The 13,877-nt window shown below is 42.8% G+C and overlaps 1 protein-coding gene across 7 annotated transcripts in view; it reads left to right on the top strand.

Moving 5' to 3' along the window:
• The first annotated feature begins 12,929 nt into the window (after positions 1 to 12,929).
• LOC117754543 (probable phospholipid-transporting ATPase IH) overlaps positions 12,930 to 13,877 on the top strand; it is a 35,984-nt gene continuing 35,036 nt past the window's right edge. For 4 of the 7 annotated variants that reach the window (XM_034573446.1, XM_034573452.1, XM_034573450.1 and 1 more), the window contains exon 1: positions 12,931 to 13,407. In XM_034573446.1, coding sequence (XP_034429337.1) covers positions 13,369 to 13,407 — 39 coding nt within the window. In that variant the 5' untranslated portion in view covers positions 12,931 to 13,368. Of the gene's footprint in view, positions 13,408 to 13,877 lie in introns of all 7 variants that reach the window. The other 3 variants (XM_034573447.1, XM_034573448.1, XM_034573449.1) reach the window with 1 other exon arrangement.

Raw genomic sequence — 13,877 nt, 5'->3', positions numbered from 1 at the left:
TGCTGATGTGCCCGGAGCATCGGTGACTGTGCCGTCTCAGGTGAACATCTCCCAGCGTGTCCTTGATGACACTCTCTCCCTTTCTCCCATCTCGCCGCTTTTAATTAGCGTAGTGAAGGCAGCGGAGACAGCTGAGCCACGTTTACCAATTATCGACCTGCTCGTCCTGGCTACCTCTGTGACGACACTGCGATGCTTTTACTGTTTCTGCAGCCGGTAAAAAAAACGATTACACATGAACCGACCTTGATTTTTCTAAAAAGGTCCCTGAATGCAGACTCGGAGAGAGAAACCAGAAAGTGTTTTCTAAGAGTGAAATCTCTATCGGCCAAAAGAAGGCGCAGCAAAGGGAGGGAGGTCCACATGCTTTTCTTTGAATCCTCTCCTGAGGCTCAGCTTCTCAGGTAGAGTGTAACTGGATGCGATCTGTTTGTGGAATACAAGGCACTTGACCAAGGGCCAGCACTGCTCCTACCTCGCCTCCCATCCCCTCCCTCCCCTATCCTTCCCCTACCTGGCTCAGGTTACCCCTCAGCCCCCCGCCTCCTCCTCCTTCCCTTTCCTTAAAGTGGTGGCAGGTTGTGTGTTTTGCAGCTGCATGTGTCTATGGATGTTGAAAGGCATGTCTGTATGTTTCTTGCCTTGTACCCGGACAGGTGTTTGCGGCTCTGCTCGGCCTCGGCAGCTGGGGCTCCTGTAACTGTGCCCGCCTCGGCCACACTGGCTAATGTGACTGGGTTGGCCGAGGTGCCGCGGCGGCTGTCTTTCAACCACTGATCCCCTCAGAACTACTCATCTGATCAGGCTGGATCTACGCTTCGCGGCTGCTGGGGTCACACCACCCAACCCTGGGGTCAACCAGCTAATTACAGACCCCCGTGTCCTCTGTCTCTGTCACCACTGGGGGGATATGGGGAAGGTGGGATGAAGCCTGAGAGAGACAAAAAAAAAAAGAAGAGAATATTGACTTATAGACATCACAAGGTCAATGATGCGTATAACCGAGCTGTGCACGAGTGTGAGGCTCTGGTTCTTTTCAGTGTCTTGGTCGCACCCTTCCCAGGCCTCGGGCAGAGATAGAAGCTTAGACCCATGGGACCAGAGCTGCGTGAGTTTATGTGGATTTATGTATCAGCCTCCCGCTTTACAGCCTTTCTTGTCTTTGTTGTCACATTCACTGTAGCGGCCTGATGTAGCGCTGCTGTCACGACTCCCGGGTGAGCCAGACTCCTGCTTTTAAGAGGTGGAGAGTCCACATGTTGTGTCTAATTCCCTCCAGCCCGACCTCTGGCTGTGACCATCGACTGAACTGGTATTTGAAGGATGCTGCACACTGGTCGCCAGTCACAGAGAGAGTACACATATGGAGACACACACAAAATATGTACCATAACGCCATTATATTACATTAGTCTGAAAGTTCATTAATCACAAATGCAAAGGTTTCTCAATGGACGTAAGGAAATTAATCAAAAATGGGGCCATTACTCACATGCATGAACAGCAGCAGTTACACCTGTGACAATGCCATCTGATTTATAAATGTTACTCCAGACTGTGTTAATGATGCCACCCAGGGTCCGGCAAAAGCAACCTCTCTGCCTTCGCTGAAATAATAATGCACTAACTATGAAGCAATTTTTTAAGTCAAGGAGCGTGTGGCAGTGCACGTTTCACAGGGGTCAGTGGGTGTTGCAGCAATTACATGGTGCAGTGTTTTCCTCACAGCTTGACCAACGCAGGTTTTCAATCTCACCGTTGAAATGCCTGATGTTAAAATGACGTCGGTCGTACCTCTTTTCTCTTTTTCTTTTCTTCCCCCACAGCCATTTCTCCAAGCAAACAAATACTCGGATCAGCCACGACGTTGAAAACGGTAACTGGGTTTAGTTGCTAATGGGAGCGCTTGTTTTCCAAAGAGTCAAAGTTGAACCCTAAAAAGAGGAGGAAATGTAAAATAATTTGTGTGAGAGATACAGACATAGAGAGACCCTAGTGCGATGTCTGCATGTGTGGTTACACTGCCCTCTTTTGAAGGTACTGCATCCTGGCAATCTGCAGCAGGACTGGAAATCATGAAAACAAAATTAAAAAACCATGTTGAAAGTTAACATATGGAAATCCATCAAGTGAAAGTAATTTCAAATGATTTAGAACAGGAGAACCTTTAAAAAAAAGAAGATAATATCATAGCAAACGCTGCACACATACGTAAAGCAACTCAGAACGAAGTTGTATGGCAGTAATCGTGTTACATATGCTCGTACAAACAAATTTTTTAACGCCAATGGATTTCTCTTATGTCTTATGTTTTGATCCACTCAAAAACAAAAAGGCTTGAGAGAAAAGAGGTTCTTGAACCTTTCAGATGCAGCTCAAATATGTTGGAGTAGCAAGATGTTTAGAGCTCGAGGGCAATTACTAGTTTCTATCCTTGTGCACAGAATTGGGACAAATGCACCATAATGAATAACTAACTCAGGTTTTATTAAATTATTCAGTTCAGTTCAGTAATGTCCAGACTGGGTTATGAAACATTGTTCTAAAGGGGCAAAACAGATCATTAAAGACGTTTGAAGATCTTCTTCAAACACACGATTATGTTAAACCAAGTTTAGATTTTTTGTCTTTTTTTATTATAAATTAATGCCAAAACAAAATGCCACCACTGAGAAAAATATTATTAAAAAATATCGGAAGCACTCGTCATTTTTTGTTGCACTGATCTTTGGTATAATTCAAAACCACAAATATTTCAGACTGCGGCTTCTTGAGTATGAATGATGGTATCGATGACTATAATACTGTGGACCAAACACAATATTTGGATAAAAAGTGCAAAATATCAGGAAGAAAGGAAGGAATAAAGCCTTTAGTCACTTTAATGAAAACCTTTAAGGTATCATATAAAAATCTTTATGTGATTAGAGTATGAAATAAAACAGAAAGTAAAGTTTGAGTGATGATCAGGTCATCAACTTTGTCACATTTATTTATTTAGCCTCTTAAGAAGCTTTGTTTCAGTTCCTTGAAAAGTGCTATACAAATAAAATGTATTATTATTACTTGATTTTACAGAATTAAGTATGAAAGGAAGAGAGAGAGCAGGGACCAAAAGTTGCAAAGGAATTTCAAGTCGGAACCGGACCTGTGGCCGCTGCAGGAGGACTCCAGTCTCCATCCATGGGGCGAGCGAGGAGAAGTGGCTGGAAAGGGTGGAGAAAAGAAAGAGAGGGGTTGTGTAACTTCTTTTTTTAGTCCTTGAATACAAAACATATTCAGCGAAGCACTTTTCTTTGAAGTGTTTCAATCAAGCAATTTCAGTTTTCAAGTTTCGAATCATACAGTAGGTCTAGTGGTGCTGCTTTTCCTGCTATAATAGGGATAATAATGAAAATAAAAGTTAGAAGCTTTAACAGCATTTATTCGTCCCATAATAAATTCTCATCTGAGCCTTTTAATGCTTTCATGTTTCAGCTTGGATCTCTTTTAGATCGATCCATTTCTTCCTGTCTTGGAGCAACGCAGTTCTCTGACCTCAGCGGCTTCACGGCCTCTTCTGATAAACTCATATCACACATGGCAGAGAAACTAAAAACCTGATCTAATTAGCAGACCTGGACAAGAACGATAAAATCAAAACGGGGAGGACTTTATTAGCTGGTGACCCCTGCTCATTTATTCATGGCATCACTAAAGAGGACTTTGGAACAGAGCGTCCTGCCAAGTTCCTGTGTGGAGCCTGTTTGCTGTTTTGCTCCTGACTATATACCCTCTCTTCATCTCTCTCCTCCTCAGCCTCATATACATGCACTTGACACCTTCCTGAGCAGACTCACCTGTCCAGGTATTCCAGTAATCCAGGCCAAGCCTTGTCAGGTGGAAGAAAGTCTATCCCAGGGCGGAGACAGGGGAGGAGGAGGAGGAGGAGGAGGAGGAGAGGGGAGTCGCAGTAAGTCTAGCCGGTGGTGGAGTGGAGGAGGGAGGAAGAGGACCAGAGACAGGGGGCAGGTAAAGGGGATCATATTCAGGCTCCTGGGGACAGGAGGCTTGGCGTGGCACCGCACTGCCCACCCAACATCAACACTCTCAGGTTCCCTGGCTGAGATGGGCCAGATAATCACCCTCTCTCCACAGGGACCATCTGGAGGCAGGGAAGGAGGGAGGGAGCAGGGGGTCATATTTTATTTCCATAAAACATAAATTCACATCTGCTGACAAGATGGGAAAAAAACAAAACACAAACAACCTAATTTTTAATCTTAGAGCAGATTCACACATGAGCGCTGCAACATGTTTGCCTGGTCCAGAGAAAACACGAGCACACGTGCCCCCCCATCTCTGAGTGTCTCCAGTTTGATTGACGCTCCTATCCCTGTAGAGATCAGAGGCCCGCCACTGTGATTATCATCTCACAGTGGTAACCGAGACACCCCTAATCCCATAATAATACTTCACAGTCAGTCAGCGCACGAGTGTCCTGACCTCCTGCAAAGAAAGCACATTCAGACACGGACATCTAACACGTATACACATCTTTTTTATAAACAGAAGTCGTGTTTCCATTAAGTTAAGACGAAGAGCAGCAGCGCAGATGTACTTCATCCTTTTTTTACTTCTCTGACACTTCTGACTTTCATTTACGGACGACAGTATCTGGTGTATTTATCTAAGTGATTGGACTTTCAGTGTCAGGCCTCAGCCAGTCCAGGAAAACTTCAGTCCAAACACGGAGGTCAGTCGAACCAAATACAGTGTAGTTTACTTTAAAGAGGCCAAATGTATGTTAACCTAGAATGACACTCAGGGGCCATACCTCCGCCAAGGCTGCTGCACCAAATTGCACAATTTACCCATACCACATCCCTCCACCATTTTGTTTTTACAGATGAAAACGACCTCCTTGGCTGAAGTAAACATGCTGAATGAACAGTATATGCATCAGAACCACTGATACATGTGGAAATAGATATTTCAGGATCCTCTCCTAAAAAAGATGCATTTATTAAAACTTTAACCGAGTCAATGCCATTTCAATTTTTACTTTTGTCGGAGTTCAGTTTTATAATTCACTTCCATTTGCAAAACCTTGTTAATTTTCTGCAGTTCACACTCACAAGTGGAGGGATGGATTCAACCATCATCTACAAGTTGCTTTTCTCTTTCTTCTTTTCTTCTCCTCCTGACATGTTTTAGCCTCTAACCTGTGTGTGTTTATCCGTGTGTATGTGTACACGCCACATGCACACGCTCCGTGAGCTGACAGAAGTCTGTCACTGTAAATGCACCCTTTCTGAAGGGGTGGAGAGACAGACGGCTGGTTCGCCGCCTGCAAACTGCAGGGAGACGGCGAGGGTCCGGGAGTCAGTGGATGTCATTGTGTAACAAGCTGTTTCAGCACTGAGCTATAGACAGGTAAACTGCAGACTTCACACAGGACAAAGAAAGACCCTGCACGTGTGTGTGTGTGTGTGTGTGTGTGTGCGCGTGTGTGTCTGCTCCTTCCACTTGTGAAGATGAAGGAGCTCACAGTGCCCGTGTTATTATTTTCACCTCCCAGGAGAAAATTGTGTCTTTTTTTGGTGACAAAGTGTGAGACAGTTATTTTCTTTATATACAGATATACAATTTGTGCTGCTTTTACTCTATTTGACAAATTCAATTTCATTACCACACAAGAGCATTTCATATATTGAATCCAAACCAAAAAGAGTTTTAGAGCATCTGTGATGTGATGGAAAGACTTTATGCTTAGTATTGAGAATTTTTCATCTTTTTCCTTCAAACCTGAATAAAGCAGCCTTTTAATTTGTTCAGCTGGTCCCTTTTCATCAGGTTTTCTCTAAAAGACTGAAATATCATTTGAATTCTGTCTGGTCCAATCTCCTTTATCAGTTACTGTTAATGCATTGTTTTGAAGCAGGGACGCTCACATTATGTTCAGAGCTGCACTGAGGTCAGTAATGTCTCACTGGTAAATATTGTTCCTCATCTTGAATCATCTGACACATCTAGGTGCTGATTTTATCTACATTTTACAGCTTTAATTCAGTCACAAAAAACTGTAAAGGTCTGATAATGAGTGTGCAATGAAATAACTATATGTAAAACATATTTATTACTGACAAGGTGCAAGAAAATGTATTGCCAACTTAAAAGATACTTAAATCGGTAACACACAAATTAATTTAAACTAACCCTAACCCTAGGGGCTGTATGATTAAATGCAAATGTCCGAGTGAGAGGAGTTTCTGTGGTCTTTCCCCGGCTGGGCCCCTGGTAGTCTGGTCTGCAGAATCCGATGTGAGAACACAAGCAGGAGATCCTCCGCAGGATTCACTGTGAGCGAGTGGGGGGGTTGATGACGTTTCTAGAGGGTCTTGGTGATAAGAGCCGATGCCATTGTCGTTGTGCTGTAAAACACAAAAACACGTGATCTCTGCAGCCGAATTATTACATTATCCTGCCGCTGCCTGCTGCTCCATCCCTCACTTGAATCCTCCTGAGGATTCGTTGTTGTTGTTGTGAACGTGCTTCGTTGTTCATGTGTGAAAAGAAAACGGCAGAGAAAGTCCGGACCCAATTCTCCAGACATCCTCTGGAGGTCGTGTCGGAAAACAACTATACAAATGCTTGGCCTGAAATCCGTCAAATATGTGTTCTTCTGTTCTGAGTGAAGGAAAAACAGAGGTCCACTTGATGCACGTTTTACATGTGCAGCGGTTTTTCAGTCTTTCTCTCTGCAGCAGGTACACACACACAAACACACACTTTGGGGCTAGAAAAGTGCACAAGCTCTCCGAACACCACAGGGTATCTCATTTTCCCGACTGGTCTCAGTGGTGTAACTACGGCACACATCCGTCTGCTCTGCATTAGCGTGATAGATTGTACTTTTCACGCTGCCATTAGCGCTGAAGCAGTATGCTGAGCAAGGCTTGTGTATGCTAATGTGCCCTCTCACACCTGCAGTTTCCAATTACCCCTGAGGAATGGCGCCAAATCTCTGTTTGCAGCCACCACCAATAATATGAGTAATGGCAAAATTACACGAGTCCTTTTGTAGGAAAATTGGAAAAAAAGAAAAAAATGAAGAAATCATTCACGAGGGGGTTGAAGAAGGCGAGAGAAACAGAGGTGAAGGCAGGAATAGAAAAGAGTGTGAGGGAGAGAGCGATGCAGGGGTTCCTTCTACTGTTTCTCCTTCTGTGTATTGATTTGAAGAACATTCCCAAAGGTCAAACTCAGATCACTCAATTATGACATTTGATGATTTGATCAGAATCCAGAGCAGGGAGATGTGAGATGAACCAGAAAAACCTGGAAGCATTAACATATGTCTTCTTCTTGGTGAAGGTGAGGATAAGGTTTTGGTTATAGAATCCCATGCACAGAGTCGTAAAGGGATGGCTGCACAAACATACACGTGTTTGTGCGTGTGTGTGTGTGTTTGTGTAGGCTTTTCATTTTTGTTACCCGTTTAGGACCTTTTCCAGCAAAAACACTGACCTTGTCAGGACCATTAGACCTTATGGGGACCGAAGCCTGGTCCCAATGAGACAAAACTTTATTTCTTAGGTCCTAGTTAAGGTAATAATAGTGATAGTAATAATCCTAATGATAACTTTGTTTGTACATTATTTTTCAAAACAACCTTCACAAAGAGGACAAATAAAAACAAGAAAACAAAACATCAGAGGCAACAAGAAAAATATTACAAAAGCCTTTAAAATTTAAAGGCTTTTGTAATATTTGTTTGGTTAAGTTCAGGTTAGGGGTGAGATGTGACGTGTGTATAGGTTACGGTAAAGGTTAGGAATGAATTGTTCATGTTGAAGGTTAGGGCTAAAGTTTTTGTTAGGCTGTGCTCATTGATATAGAAGTAAATACAAAGGCCTAAGAAGGACAGCTGCTCAAACCTGTGTGTGAAGGTGAAGACTTGTTTTAAGGTTAGGTTAAGGTTAAGCTAAGGTTTAGGTTAGGTTAAGGCTTAGGCATGTAGGTTGAGGTCAGAGTACTTCTCCAGGAAATCAATGTAAGTCAGTGTAATGTTCTCTGAAGTCATGGAGACACGACTCTGTGTGTGTGTGTGTGTGTGTGTGTGTGTGTGTGTGTGTGTGCGTGTGTGTGTGTGTGTGTGTGTGTGTGTGTGTGTGTCTGACAGGGGAGTATCCGGGGGTCTTGGCGGCTGCTGGTCTTGATAACAGGGGCGGAAAAATCAATCACCTCCTCTGACAGCCATGAGAGTGGCCCTGCCCCTTTATACCTCCACTCCTCCCTCCTGTCCTTCTCCATTTTTTGTGTCTTCCTCTCTCTGTCACTAATGGAAGATGATGTACAGGCAGGAAACCCGAGCACAGATTTGAGCGTGCATGTCATAGCTGATATAAGCATCCACACACACACACACACACACACACACACTCTGAGGCAGGAGGCTGCAGGTAAAGCCATGTCAGGATTAGTGAGTCCTGTGAGTTGGTGACAGTGAGGAACACATGTTCAGGTCACTGTCTCTGTGACTGAACTATGTTACTGCTCCAAACACTGTTCTTCTTATTATACTCCCCTCTCTCCCCTCTTTTCTATCCCTCTACATTCACACCCCCTCTCTCCTCCTCTCTTTCTCCCCCTTTGCATCTGCACGTGTGTGTGTGTGTGTGTGTGTGTGTCGGCACAAGCTGAATATGTTTAAGGGGTGAGGAGGGGGGCACCAAATCCGTGGAGAGGACTTGGCAGTTGCTCTTCTCCCTCCCGCTTCATTGCTTTGGTCCTTCCCAAATCCTATTTCACGGTGCCAAGCATCCGCTCCCTGGGATCTCCACAGCTCCCATCTCCAGACGCAGGTTTAAGCCCCTCTCTTGGCACCGAGACTGGGCACGGAGAGAGAAAGCATGTGACGCACATAAGCACCGCCAGAGACACAAACACACCTATTATGTGTGTTCAGAGAGGGACGGGCCTTGCCGCGTGTTGCACTGCTCACTCACACAATCGCAGTGTCGCAAGCTGTGTTCCTCCCGTGCTCTGCTCACCTCTGACAGGAGTCGGGAGGTCACGCATGAGCCCTGTGAGCTGCTTCTGAAAACACACTCAGGAAGTCGTTCAGTCAAGCAACAGCACGTCAGTCTAGCATGTACCATGTAGCCGCAGCCTCTGTTTAGGTTGCATGGCTAAATAAACTGCAGACAAAAGATCATAGGCCTAATTGTCACTTAATTAATTTGTTCTGCCATTATACAGGGTAAACTTGTGCTTTAATGGTCCTCCAATTACCCACTAATCAAAGCAATTCATTAGCTGCTAAATTACCTGAATCTCCACCAGCAGAGCACCATGACCCATGGGTACATGTGAGCTGCTGCAGGGAGACAGCTCATGTGATTTTGCGTATCGACCACTAGATGGCACCAAATACCTGATAGTAGAGTATTACATGTTTAACCCACAGATTCTGTTGCACATGACCACTGATCACTCTAACGTGTAAACTCATGATTTTACTGAATAATATACTTTTAAAAAAACAACAACATTGAGACATGCAAAGCAACGGTGCAACATAATGTTTACGAGGTTAAGATTACTACATTGAAATGATAGGTCCTTGATCTTTGTTTTTCTTGTTTCAACCATCTGAGCTGGTGAAACTTGGCCCATTCATCAGGATTCATTCATTCAATTATTTATTCTTCTTGTATGTTTTGGTTTATAACTGGGTTTGTAATTAAGACATTTCTCCAAAAATGTTGTGAATGTCAGAGAGTTGAGCTTTTCAACAGTTAATTTATTATAATTATTATTGTTGTTGTTTTTTGTTTTTTGTTGTTGTTGTTGTTATTTCCAACTCAATGAATTGAATATACATTAATTACATTTCCACATCAGACATTACAAACAGTAGAGACTTGATTTGATTTTCTGATACTTTCTTGATAGAGCATTATAGGATCCAGTGTTTTAACTGATTTAGCCACTCACATTGCAACAGGAGGTGTAGTTATTTTTAAAACATATCAAAACGCTTAGAAAACATGACTAGAAAGTTTTCAGCTAAAATACAAAATCTCACTGGTGGGCTGAACTTATGTCGTCTTTTTGCTGTGTTCAAATATTTAAATAACTAATACTCTTTACATTACATACTATCCACATGACTTTCTGTTTACTTGTCACTGGAGAGTGATACAGATTGTTTAAACAGTTTCATAATATCTCACATGACCTTGGAGGGAGAAAAAAACGCTACAAGCCACATTCATCCATTAATTCGTACAGCGCAACTAACTAACTACTAAGTGCTTTTCATTTCTTGTCTCTTTCTAGTATCTTGCCCAAGGACACTTCAGCATGCAGACTGGAGGTGCTGGGGATCAAACCCCCGATCTTCTGGATGACCTGTTCTATCTCCTGAGCCACAGGAGTGGCACTAAATAGACAGATATTAAAAATACTATAGGATAAACACGGTGACAGGCACGGTGATGTGTTCTGATGTACACACATCTTTGGGACCATAGTGTAACATTAGATCTATGAGTGTAGAATTAACATGCCTCACATTTATTTACTCCATCATCATCATCTGTCTTACATTTATATTTATAAAGTAATGTGACAGGGCTTGATTACTATAATAACTCAGTCATTATTATCTATCGGGATAAGTTAGAGGCCGGTCCACATGTGGCTCACACACAGTCTATGCACAGGACTGATGATGCCCCATATGCTCCCCCCCCTCCCCCGCCCACACAAGAAAGAAACAAGGAATGAACAATGACCCGGTCCCTCCACTTGGATGAAACAGTATTAATGAGTCAGTCGACTGTTTGATAACCAGCAGCAGCAGTGGAAACAACAACTAATGCTGCTGTTTTGTTTACATCTGCATAAACTCTCTAAGATGCTTTAACGTCCGTGTGTTCTTCTGTTGGACAAGCAGGTAAACACAGGACGACACTTGTCTCCATAACACGACCAGGACATCAAACACAGCATGCGTATCGTTTGTCACAGCCCATAAACAAAGAGCATGTTGTAATGTGTCCACTGAGGCGGGCTCATCATAAGACACTTAGTGCCCCGGGGGTCTTGAGGGAGGTAAACAGCGGGATGGGGGCATTACTGGGTCAGAGCTGAAAGTGCTGGATGCCCATGCATTATTAATAGTGTCTGTGCTAATTGAAAGTCATAACTCCGCAAATGAAATGTCTGGGGCAGACGTCACGCCCTGACGCCTGCTGCCACAGGATCCCCTACATGGAGACCTGGCTAAACTTAGAATTTCTCTTGGTGATGAATGCAGTTGGATTTTGGGATATGTTTCTGTATGTTACACGGTGTGACAACAACAATGGAAAGTTTGCTGTTGAGCACTTTTATTATTACTTTGTGTATTTCCACGTCTATCCTGAAGAGATTAGACTTCCCAGCACTTAAGCTGTTTATTATTATTTTTCATCAACATATTTTTTATAGGAAAGCATTTTAATGCCTGATTTTAACTGGTTTTAAAAGATGTTGTTTGTTCTTACTGTTTTCTTTTATGATGTATGTTTTATTAGTGTTTTGTCTTGTTTATTTCTGTGTTGTTTTATTCCCATGTATTTTGTAATACATATACATATAGCTGAATGTTATGCTATACAAAGAAGGTTTTTGTTGTTGTTGCTGTTGTTGCTTTTGTTTTCTTAGTGATATAATGTCAACATGTTACCTGGATGACTGCATCTTTGCCTTTAGCACAAAAGAAATCCGTAAATGGAAACATGTTTTGGATGTTGTCTGAAACAAAACATCCAGTATGGAAAAGACTGTATCAAGGGGTTTAATTCATGTTCATAAATCTTTAATGATAAATTATTGATTACATTAGACTGGTTAGACTCCAGAAAGTGGCTCAGTTGATCCATCAAAATTATTATTAATACTTACAACTGCATACTTCATGAACAAACGCCTTAAATAGTTTTGTTGTTGTTGTTGAACTATATCATTTTTCGCTTGTTAGAAATCAAGAGACCCAGAAAAGCCATATAGGACAAATGGGATTTTCATAACCTGCCACCAAAAACTTATACTCGTAGGATTTATTAACCATGAATAAAGCCATTTGTTACCAGGATGTAGAGGGTAACATTAATGGAACATTACCACAGAGTTAGGTATTTAGTGTATGTGAAACATGTCTGTCTAATTATACTCTGGTTAAATATACAGTTGGTGAAGTAACTTACATCAAATAGTGAAACCAACAATAGAGAGGTCACAGAGTGAAGTACATACGTACGTTAATCAGGTTTTTAGACGCAATGAGATAATTGCACTTGTTTCTTTACATTTTTACATGAAAAATTACTTAAATGTTTTTCCCAAGAGTTTCCAGTAAACTCTCTGTTGATGGACCATTTGTTTGAGCTCTACCTCTTGGTAGGTGGCAGGTAGTTTAATCTGTAATCTATAAAAAAAACAATTTTAAAAACACAAAGTGCTTCACAATTTTATGAACTGTATTTATTTCCTGAGGATTTTATTTTTGACTTTGCTAGTCAGCAAATTTGACTATTTTGACTCGGCTACATTGTTTATGAGGTATTTACCTGAATTAATAAAACTAAAGTTGATAACAAATTAATAACAATCACAGTTAAAGATGATTAAATGATTAATCCCATTTCATGATTAAATGTAGTTGCTGGTAAAGCATCTGAACAGTTCTTCCACTTCTAATTCAAACTAAATTCCTCACAGCCCTCACAGTGTGATGTTCCTATGAGCCTGTTGTGGTTATAACAGTTGTTGTTGGTTTTGAACACTTTATGTTTCCGTGTGTTTTCCTCTTCATGTGAACTGTGCTCACTTCTGATAGTGACGGATGAATCCAGGGGCTCAGTGCGCATGCGCAGCGTGGTCATCTGACGGCTGAGGACCGAAGACACCGAGGAGCCGCCGCAGCTACACGGGACCACAGGCGCCTCTCTCCCGCAGGAATAAAACACTCTCACCCGGCGCCGAGCCACCGCAGGAGACGGGCCCTCGGAGCTCTGGAGCTGTTTTTTCCTCGCATGCACCGCGGTTTCTCCTGAAATGTAGCCAGCAGCGGCGGCGGGAGCGCGGGGGTCGTTGTGTTCGCTCGGTCGCCGCACGCATGGCTCTTCGCAGGGATGCCATGAAACCAAGCCGCCTGGCACACCGCTGCTCCCCGCTATCACAGACGCGGCGGCCGCGGTGCTGGAGGTGGTGATGGTGAGCGATGGATGCTGCAGGAGAGAGACACCGTAGGTAGCGTCAACCAAGAGCCGAGCACAGCTCAACTGTCCCCGCTACAGGAGCTTTAGTCCCCGCCGGAGCGGAGCTGTGAGAAGGATGGATTTCACTCTGCTCCGGAATATCATCCGCAGATACGTAAGGCCCCCCCATCACACACACACACACACACACACACACACACACACACACACACACACACACACACACACACACACACACACACACACACACCTCGTATTCAACACACACACATACACACAACACACTTACACACACATATACAGAACATATATAACACACATACAACATACACGTACACACACAGCAAATACAACACACACATATACAACACATACAAAACACCCAAACACCACACAAACATTCTACACACACTCGCATAAATGCAACACACATACAACAGACACATATATACACACACACACACACACACACACACACACACACACACACACACACACACATTGATTTTCCAGATACTAACTATAAACTTAACCTCAGTTACTACTTGACTAAATTGATCTTAAACCTTACTCTAACCTAAACTTTACCCTAAACCATGACCTAAACATAATCTTACTCTAAAC

The sequence above is a fragment of the Hippoglossus hippoglossus genome, chromosome 21 (genome assembly GCF_009819705.1).
Source record: "Hippoglossus hippoglossus isolate fHipHip1 chromosome 21, fHipHip1.pri, whole genome shotgun sequence".
Lineage (NCBI taxonomy): Eukaryota > Metazoa > Chordata > Actinopteri > Pleuronectiformes > Pleuronectidae > Hippoglossus > Hippoglossus hippoglossus.
The sequence above is the reverse complement of the archived record's forward strand: the minus strand, read 5'-3'. Positions and strand labels throughout refer to the sequence as shown.